Consider the following 25007-nt stretch of genomic DNA (forward strand, 5'->3'; position numbering starts at 1 on the left):
AAACACAGTACTACGCAAACAGACTGCCCTCCTGTCAGTTGGGAGCTTTGGTAAGTGAGGCAGAGGGTGCACACATGACCAGCCCTCAATACAAAGCGAGGGCTCTGAGTCCACTGACAGCCATGCCAGTCAGCATCTGGCTCGTCGCAGCTGGTTTCTGAGGAGCTTCGTGACTACCCTGGAGAAGATGCCTAGAAGCTATGCCCCGGTCTCTTTGTTCCTCAGGCCTCTGCTGTGTTCTCACTAGAAGGTGTCATCTGTGAGCAGCAGTTTAGACTGAGCCCTGAGAGCCACCCTGTAGGTTGCTGGAGCTTGAGCTCAAAGTTTCCTTTTTTCCAAACTAAAACCACGTCCTCCCCCTGTACCTGCTTGGCCTTAGGCAGTGGTGCCCTCCCTGCTTCAGTAGGCCTGCAGCCCTCTGTGGCTGTGCTCTGGCCAGTGACTGACAGGTTCCTGCTGTTGGAAGGAGCGTCCCAAAGCAGAGCTGGACCTGAAAACTTTCTCAGACTTGGACAGAGCCATTTAGAAGTTGTAAGAAGGATCCCAGAGGTCTCAGGAATGTCTCTTCCCTCTGTCATGAGGTTTTTTGGCAAGGATCAGAGCACCCCGGCCTCTCTAGGACGTGAGGAAGACAACTGATTAGTAGAGTGTCAGCCAAAATGGCCTAGAAGAAACTGTCAGAGGGAAGGAGGCTGGTGTGGATGTATGTAAGATAGAGGTTGGGGTTTGGGGGTGGTCTCCAGGGATGTAGCAGGGTGGCTGAGCACACCCAGTTAGTGTTACAGGAAGGGCTCAGGCTTGCTCAGAACCATGCTAGTCCAATGTGAGGTCCATGAGCTGTAACTGCGGTGGTCTCTCCCTTGCCCTCTCTCAGTAACTCTGGTTCCAGGGGATCCCAGGTTGTCCTCTGAGCTGTGTAAGTGCTAGGCATGCTCATGGTGCACACACACACGACACATAAAATACATAGGCAAAGCATTCACACACACAAAACACACAGGTCCAGTTTCTTTCTTTTTTTTTTTCTTTTTTCTGTTTTTTTGAAACAGAGTTTCTTTGTGTAGCCCTGGCTGTCCTGGAACTCTGTTTGTAGACCAGGCTGGCCTTGAACTCACAGAGATCTGCCTGTCTCTGCTAGGATTAAAGGCATGCACTTCCACCGAGCCCCTAATTTATTTTTAAATACTTGTCTTTGAGAACTGAGGGGGCTCTCCACCCTGGTGTCTCCACTGACACAAAACTCAAATGTAGGCAATCTTTGGGAAATGTGTGTGTGTGTGTGTGTGTGTGTGTGTGTGTGTGTGTGTGTGTGTGTTTATTTTCCTGAGGCAGAGTCTCTATGTAGCCCTGGCTTGCCTGGAATCTGTTATATAGATCAGGCTATCCTCAAACTCACAAACTACCCCTGCCTCCCAAATGCTGCGTGCGATTAAAAGTTTGTACCGTCGCAACCTCCCTTATTTCAAAAACTTAAAAAAACATTAAAAAGGGGTTGGGGATTTAGCTCAGTGGTAGAGTGCTTGCCTAGCAAGCGCAAGGCCCTGGGTTCAGTCCCCAGCTCCTAAAAAAAAAAAAAAAAAAAATTAAAAAAAGAGAATGGACTGGCAAATCTATGTGGCACATCTTAGATGGCTTTGGGGTGCATGTTACTGGGGTCGCTGCAGGTCCAAAATCAGCCTCTGTCTCTAAAGTACCAGGACCTTCACTGTGTGGGCTGCAGACATCCAGCTGATCACAGAGCTCATCAAGGTGGCCCTCCCTGCTCTTCAGGTCCTCTCCTCACCTAGAGAACCAGTGGGGTCCTGTGTGCTTACCTCCAGATCTGCACAGCAACACATAGATGCTAGAGGTGCCGGAGAGTGGGTGAGCAAGTGTGTGCATGTGCATGAGTGCACACACTAGCACGCACACACCATCCACTACTGGTCCTGGCCTCTCCTCATCTGCATACTGCAGAGCAGGAAGCTGTCATTGCTGTCCCTCATGAAGGCATTATCCCGTACTAGTCCAGGTCTGGGTTGGAATGTAGGAAGGCAGGGAAGGTTCTGGAGGAAAGGTAAGAGAGCTGTGAAAGAGGCCGCCCTAGGGCACCTGGGTAGTGGTTGAGGGCTGTGAGGGTGCTCATGAGACCACAGCCTAAGGTTGTTCAGATATGAGGAGGCAGCAGCATGCAGCCTATCCTATCATCACTTTCTCATGAAACACAGCAGGGCGAGCCTCATACCAGCTATGCTGCTGAGATGTCCGGCAGCTCTGAGTACCGTGGTTCCTCACTCAGGCCATCGAGGCCCTGACAACAGTCTGCCAGACACGTCCCCTGAGAGCTAAGCAAAGTCTCTCCACTTTAGCTGCTCTCCTCTAGGTGTTTCTCATATTAGGGCTGCCTGGACAAATCTGTCTGAAGTAAGGACTTACTGGGGTGTGGGGGTGGTGCACACCTTTGATCCCAGCACTCAGGAGGCAGAGGGAATTGGGAGTGGAGGAGATGGTCGTGCCTGATGTTCCTAGCTAAGGTACTCATACCCACATGGCCTGTGGGGTTTGTAGAAGCAGCATTTACCCAGATAGCCTAGGATAGCCCCATTGCAGGCAAAGCCAAGTCAAGCACCCAGTGAGTCTGACAATGGGCCCTTGTACCACCAGAAGCTTCCCAGGCATCACTTTGTCACTCTTGGGACTGACCCTGGAGGGAGAGGCTGATGCACTGGATTTGGCGGCCCTTGTAATGAACCCCAGGAAGAAGAGAACATGTGATACCTGCATGGTAGAAGGAGGAGGTAGCTGGTGCTAGGCCAGTCAGGTCACTGGATCCCCATGAGTATGGCTCAGAAGGTGCTGAACTGGCACTGTGGGCTCTGAGCTTGAAGTGGAAGCTCAGGCCCAAGCTGACCTATAGCTCCAGGGAGGTTGGGGGTCAATCTACTAGGCTGTCTGTGCCTCGGTACCTATGCAGAAAGAGTGTGGAGGAAGTGCTTGATAAACGTGCGTGGATGAAGAGCACACGTCTGTTTCTGGCGGACTTAAAACCACTCTATCTTTTTTCTCTCTTTTGGCTTGATGAGCCTGGCCAGTGGTTGGCTTGCCACTCAGCCCAGGAGTCTCCCGGAGGCACGATAGCCATGTTATGCCCGTGTATGACCACAAGAGGTCGCCCCGCACCGCCAGCAGCAGAAAGCTGTTCAATTTGTGGACTCAGAAAGGGCAGGATGGTTGCGCCTACAGAGGTCTGGGCTCCCAAGGTGGGACATCATGAGTGTCTCTTCTGTTGTGGCGGACCCGGCTAGGACCAGCTCACCTGGGTGATGTGAATGCGAAACTGGGTATTACCAGTGCCCCAGGGCTTAGTGTTGTGTCTCATGCCCTGCAGTTCTGGGGCTCCAAGCCCTAGAACCAGGATTGGTGCCAGGAATGTTGACCCTAGGGAGAGGTGGGGGAACCAAGCTATGCTGGGTCTTGCAAGCCAGGGTGGAAAGCCATGGGGAACTTTGGGTCTAGGGGTTACACCCATCAGGTTCAGGGTACAAGTGAGGGCTTCAGTGAAGAGGTTGCTGCTCTCTGATGCCTGCAGCATGGCTTGCAGCCCGGCTCCATTTTGGCTAGTAGGGCAGGTTCTTACTGGTCTGGCTCTCTTGCTCCCCTACCCACCCCAGCTCCGTCAGACCCTCAAAGCTAGATGAAGCCTGAGTTCTCAATCCCTATTCTGTCCCCTTGCTGTCCTGTAAGAGTCCCTGCCCACTGGTCCAGGTTTTTTCCTCCTGCCCATAACGTATGAGTCTCACCCTGTCGATCATGGCTCTGCCCACTCCCCACTCATAGCATCTTTGACTGACAAGCTGGGAGCCTCTTGACTTTCCCATGGCTTTCTAAACCTCTCTATCCCAGTTAAATGGTTCCTGTATGTAGGCCCTGGGGTCAGTGCTTTGGCGGTCTCCCTTCCTCCATGATCCCTGTACCCCAGCCATGGAGCAGACCGTTGGTGTTAGCTGGGTTTATAGTTAAGGCTCTGGCTGCATCGTGATAGGAGTGGCCTTCATTCCAGAGCCCAGCAGCCAGGTGCGATGGAGGGAGAAGACAAGCTATATGGAGACCACAGCGGGTCCAGAGAGCCTGGAGAAATAGCTGTGGTTCTATCCTGACCACTGGATTCACTCAGATAAGAAGAGGTAGAGAGATGGTCTCTGGTCGGGCACAGGACCACTCCAGCCTGCCTACTGGGCTGACTCTGTTGCTAGGGATCCTGCTCAACCTCACAGATGCTGACCCATCAGACATGTGATGGTCATAGCAGGCTGTGCATCCCTTCCTGTAAAGGAACAACCCTGTGTGTTTAACATTCCAGGTTCCTCTAGGGTTCATCTGAGCGTCAAGGACCTCCACGCCTCCTAGAGCTAATGATTGAGTGAACAGCAGCTGAGTACACAGTCTTAAGCTTGGTCAGGGATCCACAAGGAACAGAAGGTTCCTCTGCTTCTCGAGTCCTCACAGCCAGAAGATTCTGGCTCCAGTGTGGTCAAGGAAGATGCCAGAAGTTTCACAGAGGGCTCCTGCTGGGAACATGAGCCTGTACTTCTGCCCAGAGCCCCTAGCTGCCAGCTCTCATTCCGGAGTCCCCTTTAGAGTCCTGTACCCAGACCACCAACCCTCTATACCTCATCTTTTCATCCCTCTATCCTCTTCCTTCCATCCACTCATCATCCCCCTACCAACATTTCCACCCATCCCTCTCTTTCCATCCATCCCTCCATTCTTCTTACACACTTACCCATCCATCATTCCTCCATCCACCCATCCCTCTACTTGTCTAGCTGCCCAATTATCATTCTTTTATTCACTTGCTCAATTAATTAGTCACACTGCATATTATTATTATTATTATTATTATTATTATTATTATTACTACTACTACTACTACTACTACTACTACTACTACTACTACTACTACTTGGTCAGTTAGTTTGGTTTTTCAAGACAGGGTTTTTCTGTGTAGACCTGCCTGTCCTGAAACTCTCTCTGTAGACCAGGCTGGCCTTGAACTCACAGAGTTCTGCCTGCCTCTGCCTCCTGAGTGCTGGGATCAGAGGCTCACACCAGCATTCTTGACTTGTGTTTATTTCTTAGAGACATCGGGACTCACTCGTGCTTAGTCCAGGCTGGCCTGGCAATCACGATGTAACCTAAATTTCCGAGAGTCCTGCTTACATTTCCTAAGTGCTGGCACAGCATGTGTGAGGATGCACAGTGGCTCACGCATGTATTATAGTGTATGTGGAGCCTTGTGCCAGGCACTGGGGATGCACAGAGCACACAGTCCCAGCACTCCTTAGTTAACGGAATAACTAAGGTGCAGCAGGTGCAGATGCTATGGTGACATGTGCCACAGGGCACAAGGGGACACAGAATGACTGGGCAGCTGTCACTACTGCAGGGGGCAGGTAGTGTGGGACTCTTGCTGTCACCCTGAGCCACTAGCTCACAGTGAGAACCTCACCCAGAGCCTGCTTCACACACACAAGATGGCTGTGGGTTATTTCCTCCCCGATGCTAAGGTTCTTGTGCAATCTCCCTGGCCTGTTTCACAAGGCTATTTTGAGGCTAGAAGGACACATAGCAGGGGGTGCTGCTTGGTCAGGAGCAAAACCCCAGCACGGGTGCACATGCTCTGGAGTCTGTCTCAGCTCGAGATGAAAGGTCAGGGTCTGGTCCCAGCTGCATGTGGTCTCTGTCACTGGTCAGGGGCATTCAGTAGTCACCCCGCCTTTCCTGATTTAGCTTTGTAGAGTTTAGGTGGTAAGGGAGGAATGGAGATAGTGGCCATCTTGACAGACTCAGCCTAACCTTCCCGACACCCTAGGACACTTCCAGACAGTCTCCCCTAAACCCCGCTAAGCTTTGTGTCAGGAATGGAGCCCAAGGCTCCACACCAGCCCTAACCCAAATCCATGAGCCCCAGCAATGTGGACATCTTTAAACATTCATGGTCACTTCTTCCTGGGTTCCAACGTCTACCTGGGGCAGGAGGATGATCCTTATTCTGCAGGTGAGGTCACAGAGGTACAGGGAGTTGTTCCAGAGGGCAGCAGCCACCTGAGCAGTTTTGAGCTGGGCTCTGGGATCACAGGCTGACGACCTGAATCCTGATCTGCCCTGTAACTACTGGGCCTGACTCGCCTGTGAGATGTAGGCACCAGCATCCCAGAATGGACAGAAGAGCCAAACCAGACCCAGTGTACAGAATGCTCAGCACAGAGCCTAGCACGTCTGTGCACCCAAGAGTCTAGAAGTCTTATTAATAATAATACAAACCTTCTGCCTCTGTGGCTTGCTCTCACCCCACCCCCACCGTCTTTCTAAGGATTGAAGACAGCAGCTGGCAGTGGGAGGTGGTTGCTTTAAATATAGGATGAGGAGAACAAAGGAAAAATAGAACAGGGGGGTGGTTTGTGGCCTACGCCAACTATCCCCCTCCAAACTTGGGGAGGAACCTAGGGTGCCAAGGTCCCAACTGGCCACCGCCAGCCTCTGCATGTCCCAGGGACTTGAGGAAGAGAGTCTTGCTGTGATCAGGCTTACCTGCTGGAATAGGACAATCCTGGTTTGGACCAGGATGCCACCACGGAAGGAGACACTTCCTGCCTGGCTATAAGGTTGGCCTTGGAGAAGCAGGAAATAGGTTGAGCTCCTGGGGTGTCTGCCTACTTCCAAGACAACATACAATATTTACTAGAAGATTCTCTGTAGGCCCCATGAACTTCAAAGGCTAACCCCCCTCCCCCAGCTGCCCACTCTCTGTTTGCCACAGAGCCTGAGACCAACCTTACCCTCTACCTCTTAGGCCAGTCTCTTAGTGTCCTCCACTCTCCTGAGAGCCTGTGCTTCTTGGTCTTTGTGGTGCCCACGGGTACTAGGATGCCATTCTCTGAGATGGTTGGTGCCGGTCACTGCTCCTCCAGGCACTTGGCTTCAAACTGCATGTGACAAGGATGTCCACTTCCTCTTGAAGACGCAGACTCATACTGGGGGGACAGCAGGAGGGGAAGGAGGTGTTCCCTGTACCACATATGGGGTAGTAAAGCGCCACAACGCAGGTGGATGTGCCTTCTCAGAGGACAGAGTAGCTAAGCAATAGGAGAGCCGGGGTCATGCCTGGAATGTGGAGCCCCTCAGAAGGACAGAAGGAAATAGAAGCATTGAGAGTGAGCAGGTACCAGGGGGACCCTGAGTCTGGCAGCCTAAGTCTGGTCCTGGCTGAAATGGCTAGACCTTGGGCTAACTCTGAGTCTTACTTCCTCTACTTGTAGATGAGAGAGGGCAGTTCGTGACCCAAAGGTCTGCTGAGAATTACATGACGTGTCACAAGGGAGGAAGCCCAGAGGCTGTCAAATGCAGGACTTTCACAGAGGGAAATGCCTTCCTGAGCCCCACACTTTGTTCCTAGCCAACAAGTTCCTCAATGCTCCCATACAGCTCCCAGCTCTTTCTGGGAAAGAAAGGCTCCGCTCTTCCTGGTCGTGCCTTCTCTTTTTCACCCTGAGGGGAAGTCCTGGCTGACCATGGCTGGCATGGACATCAGAACGCAGAGCTCCTGGGGTCAAGAAAAGAGACCCTCCATACAACCTCAGTGAGCTGGTCAAAACAAAGCTTTAAGAAATAGACAGAGGATACGTGGTGGTGGCACGTACCTTTAATCCCAGCACTTGGGAAGCAGAGGCAGGCAGACTTGTGTGAGTTCAAGGCCAGCCTAATGTACAATGTGAGTTCCAGGGCAGCCAAAGCTACTCGGAGAAATCCTACCTCAAAAAACAACAACAAAACAAACAACAAAAACAAACAGAAAGAAAGGAAGAGACGTGAGGGGTTGGAGAGATGGCTCAGCAGTTGGGAACAAGGGTTGCCTGAGTTTGGTTCCCACAGCATGTCTCGCAGCCATCCATTCTAGGGGATCTGATACCTTCTGACACACATACAAACATGCAGGCAAAACGCCCATATACAGATAGAATAAAATAAATATCTAAAAAGATGAAGAAATGGGGTTGGGGATTTACCTCAGTGGTAGAGCGCTTGCCTAGCAAGCACAAGGCTCTAGGTTCGGTCCCCAGCTCTGAAAAAAAAAAAAAAAAAAAAGATGGGGTTGGGGATTTAGCTCAGCGGTAGAGCACTTGCCTAGCAAGCGCAAGGCCCCAAGGCCCTGGGTTCGGTCCCCAGCTCCGAAAAAAAGAAAAAAGAAAAAAAAAGATGAAGAAAGAAATGGGCATGGAAAGAACTTGCCAGAGATGCCCCGAAAAACAGAAATATTACTAGTGGTTGAAGGAGCTGGGAGTGGTAGCACCTATACAGCACTTGGGAGGCAGAGGCAGGAGGATGACTTCAAAGCCAAACTGGGCTACAAGAGACAAACCAAAACAAATAATAGGGCCAGAGAGGTGGCTTGGTGGGTAAAGGGACTTGCTGCTAAGCTTGACCTGAGTTTGGTCCTTGTGACCCACATAGTCGAGGGACAGAACTGCTTCCATGCATTGTTCCCTGAACGACACACCCAAACAGTGCCACAACCCTAAATCTTCCCATATATACATGCATGCACATACCCATGATCCCCTCTTCCCCACAGATGTGCAGGAGCGCGCGCGCGCGCACACACACACACACACACACACACACACACACACACACACACACACACACACACACTGAATGGTTGAAAGAAAGCTGAGGGAAATCTGGCAGTGATAAAGATTTAGACTACAATACCAAAGCTGTGTGTTCCAAGCCTGCTAGTGTTGAAAGGTGAAGCTGGGCTGCGCTGGACAGGGATCATGACGTTGATGTTCATGCCATTTAAAAGGGTTAGGGAGGTGGCTCTGATGTTAAAAGCAGTTGCTGCTCTTGAAGAGGACCCAAGTTTGCTTTGTAGCATCCTCATGAGGCAGCTCCTACCCACCTGTGGCTCTGGCTGCAGGGGAGATGATGTCCCTTCTGGACTTTGCTGTGCCCCTGTGCTGGCACGTGCACATACATATCCACATGCAGACATATCCACGTGCACATACATATCCACATGCAGACGTATCCACGTGCACATACATATCCACATGCAGACATATCCACGTGCACATATATATCCACATGCAGACATACCCATGTGCACATAATTAAAGTAAATCTTTTTTTTTCTTTTTTCTTTTTTTCGGAGCTGGGGATCGAACCCAGGGCCTTGCACTTGCTAGGCAAGCGCTCTACCACTGAGCTAAATCCCCAACCCTTAAAGTAAATCTTTAAAAGGACCCTGTGACCTAGCTGTACAGCATCATGGGGCAATCTCTATTAGCCAGACGGACGATGGGTGTGCATGCACGCACCATGTCTGCTGCTGTGCTGTGTAAGCAGCTGTCTGAAGAAAGCTGGATGGCAGAAGTAGTTGCTTCTGGAAAAGCCGGTGGTGGACACAATTGGATCACCTTACACACTTATGAATATAAAGGTTTAGATGCTGACTGCTGATAGAACCTGTTCCTTTTCCAAACGCTACATCCATTTAACCTGCTACAGTCCTTGGAGCCCGAAGGACGTGGTCAGCTGTTGATGTACAGTGTTCGGAGGAAGGTAAACACGAACCCAACTGCGAAGACCACTCCAGCTGTCGAGGAGCAGATCTTATAATGGTTTATCTCTGCTCCATTCCAGTTAGTAACTGTTCTTGTGCTGAGGTGGACAGAGGTATCTGATTGAGAAGTGACCATGACCTTGACTGTGGTGTCCTTTAAGGTCTTTTCCCTTTTTAGAAAGAAACATTTATTGTCTGTGCCATAAGGCAGAGGGCTGGACAGTAACACAGGAGCACCCTGTAGTGTGTGTGTGTGTGTGCATGTGTGTGTGTGTGTGTGTGTGTGTGTGTGAGTTGCTCTCTACCTTATTACACTTCTGCTTATTTATTCTGAGTGTGTGTGTGCCGCAGAGTGTGTGTGGAGGTCAGAGGACAGCATAAGAGAGGCGGCAATTGTCTCGTACCAGCACGTGGGTCCTACAGACTGAGCTCAGGTCGGCAGGTTTGGCATCAGGCAGCTCTACCCACTCAGCCCCTGAGCCTGCCTCCACCTTATTTTTTTTTTCTTTTTTTCGGAGCTGGGGACCGAACCCAGGGCCCAAGCACTCTACCACTGAGCTAAATCCCCAACCCCTGCCTCCACCTTATTGAGACAGGATCCTTCATTGGCCTGAAACTTGCTAATATAACTACACTGGGTGGCCAGAGAGACCCAGGGATCCTCCTGTCTCAGTCCCTTGACCTCAGGGGTCACAGGTATATGCTGAACAGAACACACAGGTTCTGGGGATCAAACTGAGGTCCGCATGCCTGTGCAGCTTTACTGAGCCATCTCCTTGTTGCCTGCTCTGTATGTTTTAAGAGGCAACGGTTTTGCAACTTGGAACCTTGGCCTCTCAGTTGCCTCAGACTATGGTTTTGGGAGTCATGTGTGGCACGGTAGCAAGCCAGGGAGGGAATTATAACAAATACTCCCTGTATATGCAGAAATAGTTATGATGGTTTCTATGCTTGCCTTGTACTGAACAAAAACTAAGGCTTTATCCTGGTTTCATTTTTTTTGCTGTCATACTAAAATATCCTCAGAAAAGTTTTAGGGAGAAAGGGTTTATTTTAGATCTGACTTCCACGTTATAGCCACTGTGGGGAGGTCCGTGAGCTTGAAGCAGTCACATCCCATCCACGGTCAAGAACAGGCAGAGTCTCCACTCTTAACACATTCAGGACCTCATTCCTAGCAATGGTGCGGCCCACAGTGGCCTGGGTCTTCCCACATCCAGTAACTTAGCTAAGTTCACAGACATGCCACAGACGTGCCACAGACGTGCCACAGACGTGCCACAGACGTGCCACAGACGTGCCACAGGTTGTGGCAATGTATCCCTCATTAAGACTCTTCACAGATTCTAGGTTATGTCCACAGCTTATGCTAGCTGCCATCAGAGGTGTCATTAAGTAGTAAACTATTATTTTATATAGGAGAACCAGGGAGAGGGGCACTTAATTCTGAGCTATAACAATATCCTTTTCTGGGCTGGAGAGATGGCTCAGCGGTTAAGAGCACTGACTGCTCTTCCAGAGGTCCTGAGTTCAATTCCCAGCAACCACATGGTGGCTCACAACTATCTGGAATGGGATCTGATGCCCTCTTCTGGTGTGTCTGAGCAACAGTGTACTCACGTACATAAAATAAATAATTCACGTACATTTAAAAAAAAAAGCAAACAATATCCTTTTCTAACTTCACCCTTAAACTATTAATTATGTTTTCACAGACTGTTAAGGAAGAGAAAGAGAGTACCCTGCTGTAGTGCCCCATTACCTACCTGCCTGGCAGTGGCCACACGACCATACTGCCTGGGAGCAGGAGGGGCCACTGCAGTGACAGCACTGACCATGGTGGCGTGGGCTTGCTGCCTGCGGCTCTGTGATACTATGTGGGTTGAGCGCATTAGCCTCACCTGCCCAGGTGAGCCAGCGTGAGCTGGCAGGAGTGTCACAGTAGTGGCCCAGTGCAAATCACTGGGGTGCCGACTGTGCGAATGCTCCAGCAACCTCTGGGGGCAAGCATCGCACTCACTCTAGACAAAGCTGCTGAGGCCTATAATGGAAGAGGGACCAGACATGAGGACCTCAGGCCCATAATCCCAGCCACCACTCCACCTTGGCTGCCAGCTAAGACGCAACTGCCAGCACCCACGTGTGGCAGATTAAAGGAAGAACAGATGCGAGGCAGGCGTTGATCAGTCGCGCTATTCCAGGCTGGCGCCCCTCACCGCCTCCTGAAGCACCCCACCTGGTCGCCCCTTCCAGTCCCATGCACAGGCCTGTCCATCTCTCTAGTGGCAACCCCAATAGGGCCAAGGAGCTGCCTCCCACCCAGTTCAAGAGGCCCAATTCCTGCTGCTCACATCTGCTCAGATGGCTGCGGTGACACTTGTCCAGGCCTGTGCCCTGTGCATACTCACACACACGAGCACACTCACCCCTCCCAGGGCACTGGCCTGCATAGCATCACTGTCCAGTTGATCTGATAACTGGGCACCCAGGTGGAGGAGGGCAGAACGGAGCCCTTGTTCCAGGAAAGTTCTATACACCATAGACTAAGTTTAGTTTTTGGTTATTTTAATTGTAAAAACCAAGATGTTTATATAAATAAGACCGCTGTGTAAAATATGATTCACCCTTCTACTAAAACCCTTCTTCCCGCACTCAAAAAGAATCTAGAAAAGCCAGCAAGGTAAGAAGTACAAATTGCATGCGGTCCCTGATGAAGTCCCTGGCAGGCCAGGTTTCCCTGCTAACGGGGCCTCACGGTGAGATCACTCCTGGCCCAGGGGTCTCACCGGAGCTCGGCAACACTTTTGAGAAGTCGCTCTACACCAAGGCCCTAGCTCTCAGCCATGCAGCTGATCTGGTGGAGGTGGTGTGAAAAGTTCATGTGGCCCGGGCTGGGAGAAGGGGACAGGAAGACTGGGTGATCCTCGTGCCAAAGCCAGGGCTGTGAACTGCTGGTCCGGTAAGATGTGGTGGACTGTTCGGCCCCAGGTCAGGCTGGGGGAGGGGAAAGGGAACTCCTTCCGCAATGACAAGGAGAGACTTGCCCTGTGTCTCACGAGAGAGGAGCTTCGTTTTCAGCTCACTCCACATGGCCTCTAACAACGAGGGCAGGAGACACTTCCCAGCAGTCCTGGGGCAGGACTTCGGGGCTGCTGGGATGGAAGGTGGGTCAGTCCTTTCCAAGGAGAGTCCCATTCCTCGCCCCTCACCTGCCACATTCCACCCTTCATGCACACTCAGAGAGAGAGAGAGAGGGAGGGAGAGAGAGGGAGAGAGAGAGAGAGAGGGAGAGGCCTGTCCACGGCCCAGAGCTCAGAGGGAGACGGCAGGGAGCCTGGGAGTGGAGAGGACACCAAGTTCACACTCTGGGTGTGGCTCAGGAAACTGGTACACAAGGACAAAAGAAAAGACTCAACTCTCCTCACAAGAGCCAGGCTCCGCCTAGGGGAGCCCCCCAGCCCAGAGGACAGGCAGGAGAACTGCAGGGATGGGGGTCAGGAGCACTTCCACACACACACGGCCAGGGTTCCCCCGAAGTACAGGTACAGGAGGTTCTTCACCTCGTGGGTGATCTCAAACCCAAAACCCTCGCCGATCACCACGTGCCAGGAGGAGCCGAACTTCTTGTCCATTGTCTCCTTGATCATCTTTGCAGCACTCTGGAAGGGAGAGGGTGCCCATCAGGGGTAGTGACAGGCACAAGCCTGCTCCTACACCAGGAAGTGTAGCCCTGAGCTCTAGGCAGAAACAGCTGCTGCCCCAGCCTGACAGCAGTCTGCCTGCAAGATCACCACAGAAGTTTCTACACAGCTCCCTCCTGCAGGGAACAGCAACTGGACACCTGGCAGTCGGGAAGGAACTGGTGAAGGCTGGAAGAGATGGTAGCTTGAGGAAGGCTGGGCTGAGGGCTGGCTCTGTCACTCTGGGTTCCAGACCAGCACCAATGCCCTCTGCCATGAACCAGAGAAAAGGGGCCCAAGGCTGTTGTGGAGTCCAGAGGAAATGAGAGAGTGGGGTACTCATTGTAAGGCACAACATGGCCCTGCAGGATGCCTTGAGAGCAGCTTGTTCCCAGCAAATATGGCAGGCTCAGAAAGACCCCAGTCCACAATGGCACTCCATTTCCTGTGCAGGCTCTTTCCAAAAGCTTCCTTCAGCATGAAGAGGTTTGGACACTGAGATTGTGTCCCCATCACCTCAATAGCTCAGGAAAGAGGCACCATCACCCCTAGTCTACAGACTCTGGGCTCTGGGTTCAGAGCTGAGGAATGGTTTGTCTTGAGAACACAGCCAAGGAGGCCTGCAGATGGGATGTGGCCACACCTCCACCCTCTTTCTCACCACAGCCTCATGAATGGCACTTCTGTGCTCACCTGTGGCCACAGTCCCAGGACCTAAAGAATACCTTTCTGAATGGATGGATGAATTCATGGATGAATGCCTGGCAGGCCTCTGCTCACGGCTGGGATAGAGCCCAAGAAGAAGCCCTAGCCAATAGCCCACTTGAAGAATTTGGGGCAGAGGTGGTATGGAGACCCTGCTGGCTTCCCTCCCTCAAGGGCTGGGTGTGGCCCTTGGTACCCTGGCTAGAACCGCCCTCTTCTCTCATTGGCCTTCTGGAATAGGGACCACCTCCAAACAAGGCTCTAGCTTTGTCCCAGCAGGACTGTGGAGCTGGTTACAAGGAGACACCCTGTCACACACAGGTCACCAGAGGCACAAGGGGCGGCCTGCACTGACGCCAATACCTCATTGTTGTTGGAGTATTTCTCACAGGCTGTGACACAAAGCTCCATGGTCTCCACTCGCATCTCCTCTGGCATGTCCGAGTGCTAGAGACAGGGCAGGGTGACAAACAGAGAGAGGCTTAGCCGCGACCTGGCCTTCCTGGCCAGCCTCTCAGTTTTAAGCTTAAGGCATGGACACTAGGTGGCTTCCCTGGCCCAGCCTTGGGCACTGATTCACTCCTGACTGGGCCTGCAGCTGGGGCATGATGGCACTGAGCTGCAGGCTCCAGAGCCTGTGCCTGTCTGCCAGGGACCTGTGTGGGAGGGAGCCCCACCAGAGGAAGTGGGCGCTCTTTCAGAGCCAGGAGGGAGGACCTGGCCATTTCTGGGCCCGCTGCCCTCTGCTCCTTGGCTCTTGTTTCTCAGGCAGTTTGCCAGGTTCCTCTTCCTCCCACATGGAGGCCTGCGTCTGTTGTCACCCTCTCCTTCTCCAGCCAAGTCTTTCCTCCACACAGCTGTACCTTGGGGGTGGGGGAGTCACTCTCCTTGGGCTCTGGTCTTCTGTGTCCCACCGCCCAGGTGAACCTCACGCAGTTGTCATTTAAAATCTCTGGCCAATTTCCTTGACTTTCTTCCCCTGACATCCAGATCCCACCCTCAGTGAGCTCCTAGGCCAGGGCCAGCCTCGTAGCTCCACCACAGGGCTTGGCTGCTGCACCTCTGTCACTGGACTTTGGCATTCTTAGCACTTTCCTCTGAATCCACTGTCCTAAGAACAGCGAGTGATTTTCTATGACATGACACCCTACATCCATCCCCTCACTGCTCCTTGGACCTCAGGACAGAAGCTACATTCCTCAGCATGTTTCTCAAGTGGCTACCTGCCAGGCCTGCACAGGCTGACCCCACATCACTCTGACCCTCACACCTGCCACTCCTCAGGAGCTCAAGTCAGCAGTATTGGTGATGACAAACTTGCCCCACTCAGCCTCCTATGCTGGTAGCTTCTTTGAGAGACAGATGCTTCCTCAGGTCCTTGCAAGACCTGCCACCTAACTTGATAAGGATCACTGCTCTGACTTCTTCCAGGCATTGGCCTCTGTGCCAGCACTTACTGCCTGTCATCATCTGCCTTGTTGGCCACATCTCCACACTACCTGGACTCTCTCAGCATATAGCAGGTAGCCTGAATGTAACCGGTGATTGAATGAATGGATGAGAGAATGAATCACTGTGGCTGATAATGTTTGGGGTGGAGCCAGCAGAGCCTGTTCTCCTCACTGCAAGCCCCACCTACCTGCAGGCATCAGGGCCTGGTGGCCACTCCCTCCCTCCTCAGGCTTACCCTGACCAGGGGGAAGGTCTGCAGGCGCTTATAGTCAGCCTCCTCTTTCTTCCCTTCAGCCTCTCCCATGATCCTCCCAGTGTGCCCTCAGGAGGAGAGTAGGGCTTTCACGAGGTGCTGAGCCCAGCAATCACAGCGCCCAACACAGGGCTCGGGAAACAGGCTGTGCCAACTTGGCGGGAGCAGAAAATGTCTTTCCCCAAGGGGTGCTGCAGAAAACAGGAAAAGCAGGAGGGAAGAGTTGGCTTCAAAACCACACATCACAAATTAGAAATGTCTCAGTGACAATCTGACACCTCCCCATCTCAACGCCTCTGCCTCCTTTCCCAAATGGCCAGCATGTCTGCAGACGGAGGGTGAGTCAACCTGAGATGCTGCAAGAACACACTGTCATTGTCAAGACAGATACTGTGTGCCAGGCCCAGGATGGAGCTGAGAGCTATCAATTAGCAAGGACAATTTCTGAGTGCCAGTGGTGGCCTGTCTGGTTTGAAGGAAGTCAAATGCATGGGTGACCACTGACAACTGGGGCCTGTCACCAAGTGAGGGGTCCCTTCTGCAGGACCCTGCTCTGTAGAACATGAATAGTGCTGTGTGGTGGCTTTCTTGGCACACTGGGTGCCTTGATGGTCCTTGCCCACTCTCCCCAGAGCTATTAGGTCCTATCTAGTCCAGCTGGCCCAGGAGTAGAAGGCCCAGGCGCTGGTACCAGTTCAGCCAATGACCAGCAGCACAGCCCTGGGCAAAGGAGTTCTCATCAGTGACTGTGGCCACACCCATGACAGGGAACTCAAATGAGACAGGGCGTGTGAAGCAGGTGCCTGGGTGTCAGTCAGTGGCTGTCCCCTCCCTCTGGCTTCCAGAGGACTCAATAATAGTTTTAGACCTTCCCTCACCTCCCACTGGAGACAGGGTTTCTAGACTCTTTCTAGACTTAAGCCCTTCCCCACCAGACCTGGGCATCTATTGGCAGGCAGGGCTTTACACAGTCGGATGGACTGTGGTGTGAATGAGCTCCAGCCCTGCAGGAGCCCGGGTGCTTCTTCATCCTAGACTGCAACCAAAGGGCTTCCTCTCGGGCGTACTGACGTGCATGTGTGCACCGTGACGAGGACCCACCCTTAGCAGCTCACAAGGACACGAGGCCACATGTCACAGCAGCATTTCTGAAGTCTAGATCTCAATTAGATGTCACCTGCAAGGCCACTAAACTCCAAGATGCCCAACATAGCAACCAAGAGGGATATATACAAATTTTGAGACAGTGGTTGTCCAGGCTGGCTTGGAACTTTTGGATTCAAATGACCCTCCTCATTCAGTCTGCAGATAGCTGGGAATACAGACACAGGGCCCTGTGCCGGCCCAGAGTGGGTGATATGGATTAACTGTCCTGTGCCAGCCTGGTCCAGGCACGTGGTCTTTGTGTAGCACCCGATGCTGATGGCTGCAGAAGCTAGAGCCTGGGAGTGGAGGCAGGAGAACAGCCACCTCTGCCTGAGGTCACTCAGCTCAGGAGGAGCTACAGCTTGCCCTGGAGCAGCTCCCTCACTTCATGCACACACATGGGTCCTTGCTGCTCACTTGACCTCGAGTGTGGCTCTGATGACCTGGCAGAAATTTAAATGTTCCGCCTCCTTCCCAGTGCCTGTGGTTCTAGTGGCTGTGATTTGGCCTGGCTGAGCACTATGATTCTGGGTACTCTCCCCAGGCTAAGCTATACTCTCAATTCACACCTTTCTGATGCTGCTACCACTGTTGGTCCCCCACACCCCCAATCCCCTACACCCCCTGTTGTAAGATACCCTTGAGCAAGGCTCAAAGCTTGGCATGGATTCCACCATTCCACGACACTGGTGTTTTCTGACTTCCCAGGGGACAGATGGCTCCCCTTGTCTTCCAATTCTGGGCATTTGTACAACTTGGGTTTTTAGCAGGTTTTGTTTGTCTCTTCATATGAGCTGGCTGTTTACCAAGCACAGTCTCACTGCACTTTTCGGTCAGGTTGCTTGTTCCACAAAACCCACTAGGCCCCTCCTCTCCACTCGCTCACCAGCATCAAAGCCTGTCTCCCATCTTCCACTCCCAGCTTTAGCAACGCCACTTCGCTGGCTCCCAAGCCACCCTCATATGGCACTGTGGCAGGGGTGCCAGGGCTCTCCACTGTTTACCTCTGAAAATCCCAAGTGGGAACGACTTAAAGTGTGGAAGCAGCTGCTCCAGCATCTTCCTGCCACTTCTGTGTTTCAACTCAAGTTGATTCATCCTCAGAGCTAAGAAAGGCTGCCAGGTAGGGCACAGGGGGTGGGGGACGACACAGAACCCATGGTGTACACCACCTTAAAGACCATCATGCCTATAGCCTCAGAAAGAATCTATGGCAGCTCACAGGACTTCAGGGGTGCTACCAGAGTCCATTCTTCAGCAGAGTCCCCAGGATCTAGGGAACAACAGCATGGAGTGGAGGGTGCCAAGTCAGAACATCTAGGGCCAGCAGGGATAGCAAAGCACGTGAATGGCCCCACATTGCATCCCTAATGCTGCAAAATAGATATATAAGTCAACAAGCCAATGGAGCACTGAGGTCTAGAAGAGAATGGAGTTCCATCTACTTCCTTGGCTTTGGAACCCAGAACAGGGGCTGCAGCCAGGCCTAGTTTCCTCTTGGAGATGGCTTTCTCCTCCTTGGCATGTTGACACAGCCTCCTGGGATGGTGCAAAGCACCCACTGCTCTGTAGTTCTGGCTGCTCTGCCCTCTAAGGCTATCCTTCCTCCAGCCAGGACTCAGCCAACATTATTCAACAAATATGCTATGGACCACGACGCACGAACACAGAAGCTTTTCCTAATCACTGCATATACTCCTGGCAATCCAAATGGGTAAGACTTGCAGAGGAAGAGGGATTGTTAGAGATGACGTGCTTCCACACAGAAAGGGAAGAGAGATTCTTATGACCCTGTATCATTCTGGTGCAGCTCCAGTTCTTCAGCCACGATTAGCACACCCTGCTGAACGGATGCTACCCAAAATAGCACAACTGGGGTTTTAATAACCTTATCAATCTCCCGTGTGAATGAGTGCATGCCTGAGAGAGGCTGCTTCAGATCAGACCACACTTTTTAATAATGTAAGTGTGCCACAGCCAGGGTACCAAAAGTTCAACTGCACGCCATCTGGCCCACTGTGGCACTTGGCCTCCCTGCAGGACTCCTTTAGTGCTCTACATAACCTCACCCAGGACGTACACACAGGGCCGCCCTACAGCCTTGTCAGAACCAGTGCACCTGTCTGGAAGCTCCTTGTTCTTTGTGACACTGACCTTAAATCACCATTTGTTACTCTGCTTCTGAGTATTTGAGGAGAATCTTTAAGAGGACATGGTCTCTGGAAAGTAAAGCCAAAAGTATCTGCCAATTGTGTGTGCATATGCTAACACCTAATGCTTTGGGACATTCTTGGCCTTTAGGCTTATAACCCACTACTTAACCAAGACACTACAGGACCCTTTTACAGTGTGTCCGGGAGTTTTGGAAACAGTGTTTCCAAAAACAAGTTCTGCATGTAGGTCTGAACTCACATCTGTTCTGATTCTGTGGATGAGGGGACTGAGCAGGCTCTACCTCACAGAAAGGATCAGCAGCTGTCACTGGGGTGACAGGAAGGGGACCTTTGCCATCTTTCTTCCCAGGAGCCAATCATACACCTAAGCATTAGGCCCAGCATACTGTTACTTCCCATTCCCACTGTGTGTCAGCCTCTGCTTTAGCACTGGAGGAAACGCGTCGGGAGGACACCAGTGGAGCCTGGCTGGACCAGTGAAGGCAATGCACAGCTACATTCCACTTCACCCTCACATTTGCTGCTCCATTTCGACACCACAAGAGCTGTCTAGTGAACTGGCTTCCCACTCTAAGGGAGGGGAAGAATAAGGCATCGGTGCTCATGGAGCTTTGGTAGCTGGCCCAGAGTGCACGGCCAACATTTGTAGGTGGGATCTGAGTACAGAACCAGCCTCCCGACTTCACCTTCAGTGAAATAATTCCGATACTGGGATCTTCCAGGCCAGTTGCCCATCTGTGCCTGCCTCCCACCTCCACCCATAGGGGCTGGGTTCTGTAACACCACAGTCAGCAGAGCAATGAATGAGAGGCAAGAAGGAAGTTTGGTTCAGTATGACTAAGTAGCTGGTGCTGGTTCAAACTTCTGGAACCTGACCTAGAGTAGTTTATTTTAGGCACATTTAACAGCACAGTTTGGTGAAAATTTTCTTGGTGGTAATTAACTCAATCCCACATGCACAATAAAGCTTAAGGCATGACTGTATCAACTCTTTACAAGGTACATGTGACATTTTCCATAAAGATGGTTGTAGACTGACAAACTTGAGTAGGGTCTTGGGAAGGTCCGATGTGATCTCAGCCACACAGAGAGGACAACAGTCCCCAGACTGTTAGTCATGTCTGCTTCCAGCCCTCCGGGTAGGATGCCAGGTTACTCATTCCTTCCTTAAAGGTTCCCTTGTGACCTCGTGACCTCCGTGGCTCCCACATCCCCCTTTTCAATTTTTTAAGGAGAAAATTGTGGTTGTAATAGAGGCTGGGGTTGAATGCTTTGCGTGCATGGCTAGTCTATCAAAGGCAAGCTTAAGTGGGTTAATTATAAGACTAACAATGGAGGACCAGGGAAAGGGGAGAGCCGCCTCAACCATGATGGCCATTCCAAGGTCACTCAAGAGATGTTGCTTATCTCTTTACACAGGACATTAACGTAACCCCTGATAGTATAAGGAAAATCTGGCACATTAAAGCAATACATGCTCTAAGTAAATCCTGGTAACCAAGATTATGCTTGAAAAACAGCTAAGGTACAGTAGTAGCTCTTTGTAAAACTGTGGTTTCTCCAGGTCTCCCAAACGCCCATACTGGGGACATACACCGGGCACCTTGGTCATCACAACACCGCCTTTTCTGACGTGTCCACCCTCTGACTCTACAAACAATTGAGAACAAAGCTGACAAGGGGAGGAAAGGGTCCAGGGACACCAAGAGTGAGGCCAGGTGAGAATCAGATCCCCAAAGGCCTGGGTTACCCAGGTCAGGCCAGTGTGAAGGAGAAGCAAAGCCAAGGCTGCCAGGCTGCCATTCTCCAATCTGACCGTAAGAGCATCGGATTTCTATGATCTAGCTGGGTGTGCTGGCACAGGCCTGTTATCTCAACACTCAGAGACCAGCCTGGCCCATATTGTGGGTTTCAGACAAAACAAGCCAACAGACAAAGACCCTATCTTCCCCCAGCTCTTCCCTGTTCAGTTTTTCCAAGACAGGCTTTCTCTGAGTAATTGTGACTATTCTGGTACTTGCTTTATAGACCAGGCTGCCCTCCAACTCACCGAGATCCACCTGCCTCTGCCTCCAGAGTGCTGGGATTATTAACACCTGGCATGAGACCATGACTTTAAAAAAAAAAAAAAAAAAAAAAAAAACTTTTCTTAGGGCTGGAGAGATGGCTCAGTGGTTAAGAGCACTGACTGCTCTTCCTAGAGGTCCTGAGTTCAAATCCCAGGGACCACATGGTGGCTCACAACCATCTGTAATGGGATCTGATGCTTTCTTCTGGTGTGCCTGAAGACAGCTACAGTATACTTATATACAATAAATAAATCTTAAAAAAACTTTTCTTAAAAAAAAAAAAGAAGGAAGAATGGAAGGAGGGCAGGCAGGCAGGCAAGAGAGAGGTTGACAGTAAGGAGGGGGTGACCAGTCCTTAAAAAAGTTACCTTTCCACGTATACAAAAGCTGTCTCATTTGCATTTAAAAGGTCTTTACTTTTTCTCAATCCCACTGAGGCCCAGTGAAAACTCTGATACGCTTTGATCAGGGAGGGAGGAGAAAGAGAAAGGAAAGGGAGGAGAGGTGGGATTAGAGAGACATCTGTTGACTCTTCTCAGCTATGCGACTCAACACTTTCTTTGTCCAACATGTCGTGCTAAACGACAGTGACTCACACCGCACACCCCCACGGACATACCCAAATTTGGATGCGTTCCCAAACATTTCCGTAGGAGACAAGTGTAATAAAAAGTCAGTCATGCCAGCTGTGGACTGCACGAGCAGTTGCTTACGGCACGGGTTACGCAGGCTCCTGCCCCACTTCTTTCACACTCAGTAGAGCAGATGTGAACGCAAGGAATTAAAGGTGACATTATCACGGGACCGAACTGCACGCAGCACTGATTTATTTCCTAGGTAACCGATGACAATTGCTAATCAGCAGTCGCATCTTATAAGTGATCACAATCTCACCATGTGTCCTGAGGCCAGACAAGACCCCGCAGCCCAGGGATGTAGTCTCGTTTACTGTCCCAGGAGTATTCCAGTGGCAGGCACACGGCAGAAGTCCAAAAGATATCCAAAATGTGATTAAAGTATATTTCCACTGCCTCCTGGGAGGGGACAGGGCCATTCAAAGCCATCCAATAACACTTCCTAAACACTGCGTACGGCTGGGATGGCTCAGCTTGGTTTGCCTCACATCCATGAGGATTTGGGTTCGGGTCCCCAGCATCCACGCAAACAGCTGTGTGTGGAGGTGGAAAGACGGCTCCACAGGTAAAAGTGCTTGCCGTGTAAATCGGAACCTGAGTTCAACCCAGAACCCATGTGAAAGGAGAGACCCAGCTCCAAAGAGTTCTCACTTGACCTCCACATGCATACTGGGGGAGCATGTGCATGCTCGTACACCCTTTCTCTCACACATGAGTGCACATGACCAGAGGTGTTTGGGTGCTATGCTATGTGCCTGCAATCCTAGTGCTGGGGACACAGGGACAGGAGAATCCTGGGGCTTGTTGGTCAGCCAGTATAGTCAATTAGTGAGTTACAGGTTTGAAGAGAGACCTTGTCTTTAAAAAAAAAAAAAAAAAAAAAGCCTAAGGTGGAGAGTGATTGAGAGAAATACCAGTCATCTATCTTTGATCTCCATATGCATGTACAAACACATGCACAGATACTCCTACACATGGAACATGTATGTATACATACGCACACACAATTTTTAAGAACATGTATTTACTTAATACTGATTTTCAGCCAGAGTCCAGGAGAGGGATTCTACACACAGGCTCTCAAAATTCCCCACCTCCTAAAAACCTGAGACATAGGCACTATCCTCTCTGTGTTACTACGGACGAGCACACGGCCTGAGCGGAGCAAAATGGCTTTCCATCCAGCAGAGACATGGACGGCCAGAGCCCAATCCCAAGTGTGCATGACTTCAAGACCATGCTTTTGACTGCTCTGCCATAACTAAGCAAGAGGCAGCCCTGCCGTCATAGTTTCCATCGTATATGAAAACTGACCCAGGAGTGTGGTCCGTGGCAGAAAGGCATGAAGGGAATCCAGTCATGTGGGCATGGGAGGAGAAAGAGAAAGTTCAAGGCTCCCCTGGATTGGGAGACAGAACACAATTGAGAAGGGAGAAAAAAGGCTGGGGCTGGGTTGTGGAAGTGTGGAGGGCAGGCTCTAAAACCTAAGCATAGAAGTGTGGATTTCATTTTCGCTCTCACATAACATAGGATGGCCTTGAACTCACTGAGCACCTGAGGATGACCCTGAACTCCTGATACTGCTGCTATGACCAAGCACTTGGGTTGTAAGCATGCACTACCTCACCTGGTGTCTTGGAGCTTTTCAGGGTGGCTGGTGGCACAGTGGTTGGGGAGTTGGATTGACAGGGATGGCAGCAAGGAAGCTACAGCAGTAACTCAGATAACAGGCCTTAGAGACCAAAATGGTCTCAGGAATGGGAAAGGTATGAAACCCCAGGGAGACAGAATCAAGGTAACTCGATAACTTCTCTGCGGAAGGGTCCTACTAGAGCATGGAGGAAACCAGTTAGAACAGATCGGTAGGTAGAGGCAGGCCAGCTTGATGCTAACAGCTGGCAAAATGCAAATGGAGACATTTGGTCAGCAGTAAAAGGCGGGGCGGAGTCATGGATGGTTGGAAGAGGGAAGTGATGAATCTAACCCTCACAGCCCCTTATCAACATCTTCCAGTTTTCTCACTCCCACACCCCAAGCAGAGCCAGAGAGCAGGCCTGAGGTTCATCTGCACACAACAGATATTAAGTGGACAGCACAGGAAAGCACTGGCTGCTCCCAGGAGGGAAAGCGTGAGGTACTAAGACATAAAAAGAAAAAATTAGGGGGATGGAGGAAATGAGTCAGTTTATAAAGTGTTTGCTACAAAAGATGAAGACTGAGTTTTCTTCCCAACACCCATGCAAAAGGCTGGGTGTGGTGACCCCAGCACTGGAAAGGCAGCTGGAAGGATTGATCCTTGGAACTCATTGACCATATAGCCCAGTGGTGAGCTCCCGGCATCAATGAGAGACCCTGTCTCAAACAATAAGGTGGAGAGTGAGTGACTAGGGCACCAAATGTTGACTTCCTGGCCTCCACATGAAACTGCACACACAGGAACACACAAACTCACAGGGAAAAAAAGCAAGTTAGCAAGTACCAAATCTACACTGGACCCGGCCCTTTGTACTTCAATTGCCAAAGGAGATGAGCTTCAGACTGTTGGCTTTATAGATGCACTGACTGGTGCCCAGAGATCTCAGGTAATTCTTACAAATGGGAATCCAAGTTAGGTTTGCCAAGTTCTTTGCATTACATAAAAGGTTAAAAGGGGAACACATCCTAAGGGGCGCTGACAGTTGAGTCCAAGAACATCATCCTAGGACCTCAGAGTTCAAAAAACCTTCGCGACCATTCAACCCAATTTCGACTTTATAGATGGGATGACTGAGCCCCCCATGTCAGGCAATAGTCAGCCTAGAATCCCAGAGTGTCGCCAAATCTCCAAAACAAGCGGTCTGGGATGAGGCAATTTAGACCACCGGCCAGTAGCAAGGTGGTGCGAGGACAAAGTGCTGCGGGAGTCAGAACAGGGAGGATGCTAGGGCATGGAGTTAAACAGGACTCAAGATGAGTGAGAAGGAGCGGCCTGCAGAGTGGTGGTGGTGCGCAATGTCACTGCCGAGCTCCGAGGTCCCCTACGCGGGACAAGGGGAGGTCCTGGGCCGGGAACCGCGGGGTTGGGGACCTAGGTGGAGCCTCGAGTTGGGCCAGGCCTTGTCCGCCCCACGCGTCCTCCCGCCTTCCCTCAGGGCCAGCCCTCCCCGCCGCGTTGCCCGCCGCACTCCGCGGCCTCACCTGCTCCCGCGGGGGCCGGGGCCGAGGCTGCTGCCAGAGCACCCCCGCCAGGGTTGTCAAGGACCGAGCAAGAGTGTCTTAGCAACCATCACGGAAGTCCCGTCCTATCACC

General features: G+C 51.4%; 1 protein-coding gene across 1 annotated transcript; it reads right to left on the reverse strand.

Annotated features, from left to right (window-relative positions):
* Positions 1–12148: 12148 nt before the first annotated feature.
* Dnal4 (dynein, axonemal, light chain 4) lies at positions 12149–25007 on the reverse strand. Its single transcript, NM_001009666.2, has 4 exons — positions 24896–25007; positions 15677–15885; positions 14353–14436; positions 12149–13263 (listed from the first exon to the last, which is right to left on the reverse strand). Exons 2-4 carry the CDS (start codon positions 15743–15745, stop codon positions 13099–13101), a joined length of 318 nt encoding a protein of 105 aa, NP_001009666.1. The 5' UTR covers positions 15746–15885; positions 24896–25007; the 3' UTR covers positions 12149–13098.

Source organism: Rattus norvegicus, chromosome 7 (genome assembly GCF_036323735.1).
Source record: "Rattus norvegicus strain BN/NHsdMcwi chromosome 7, GRCr8, whole genome shotgun sequence".
Lineage (NCBI taxonomy): Eukaryota > Metazoa > Chordata > Mammalia > Rodentia > Muridae > Rattus > Rattus norvegicus.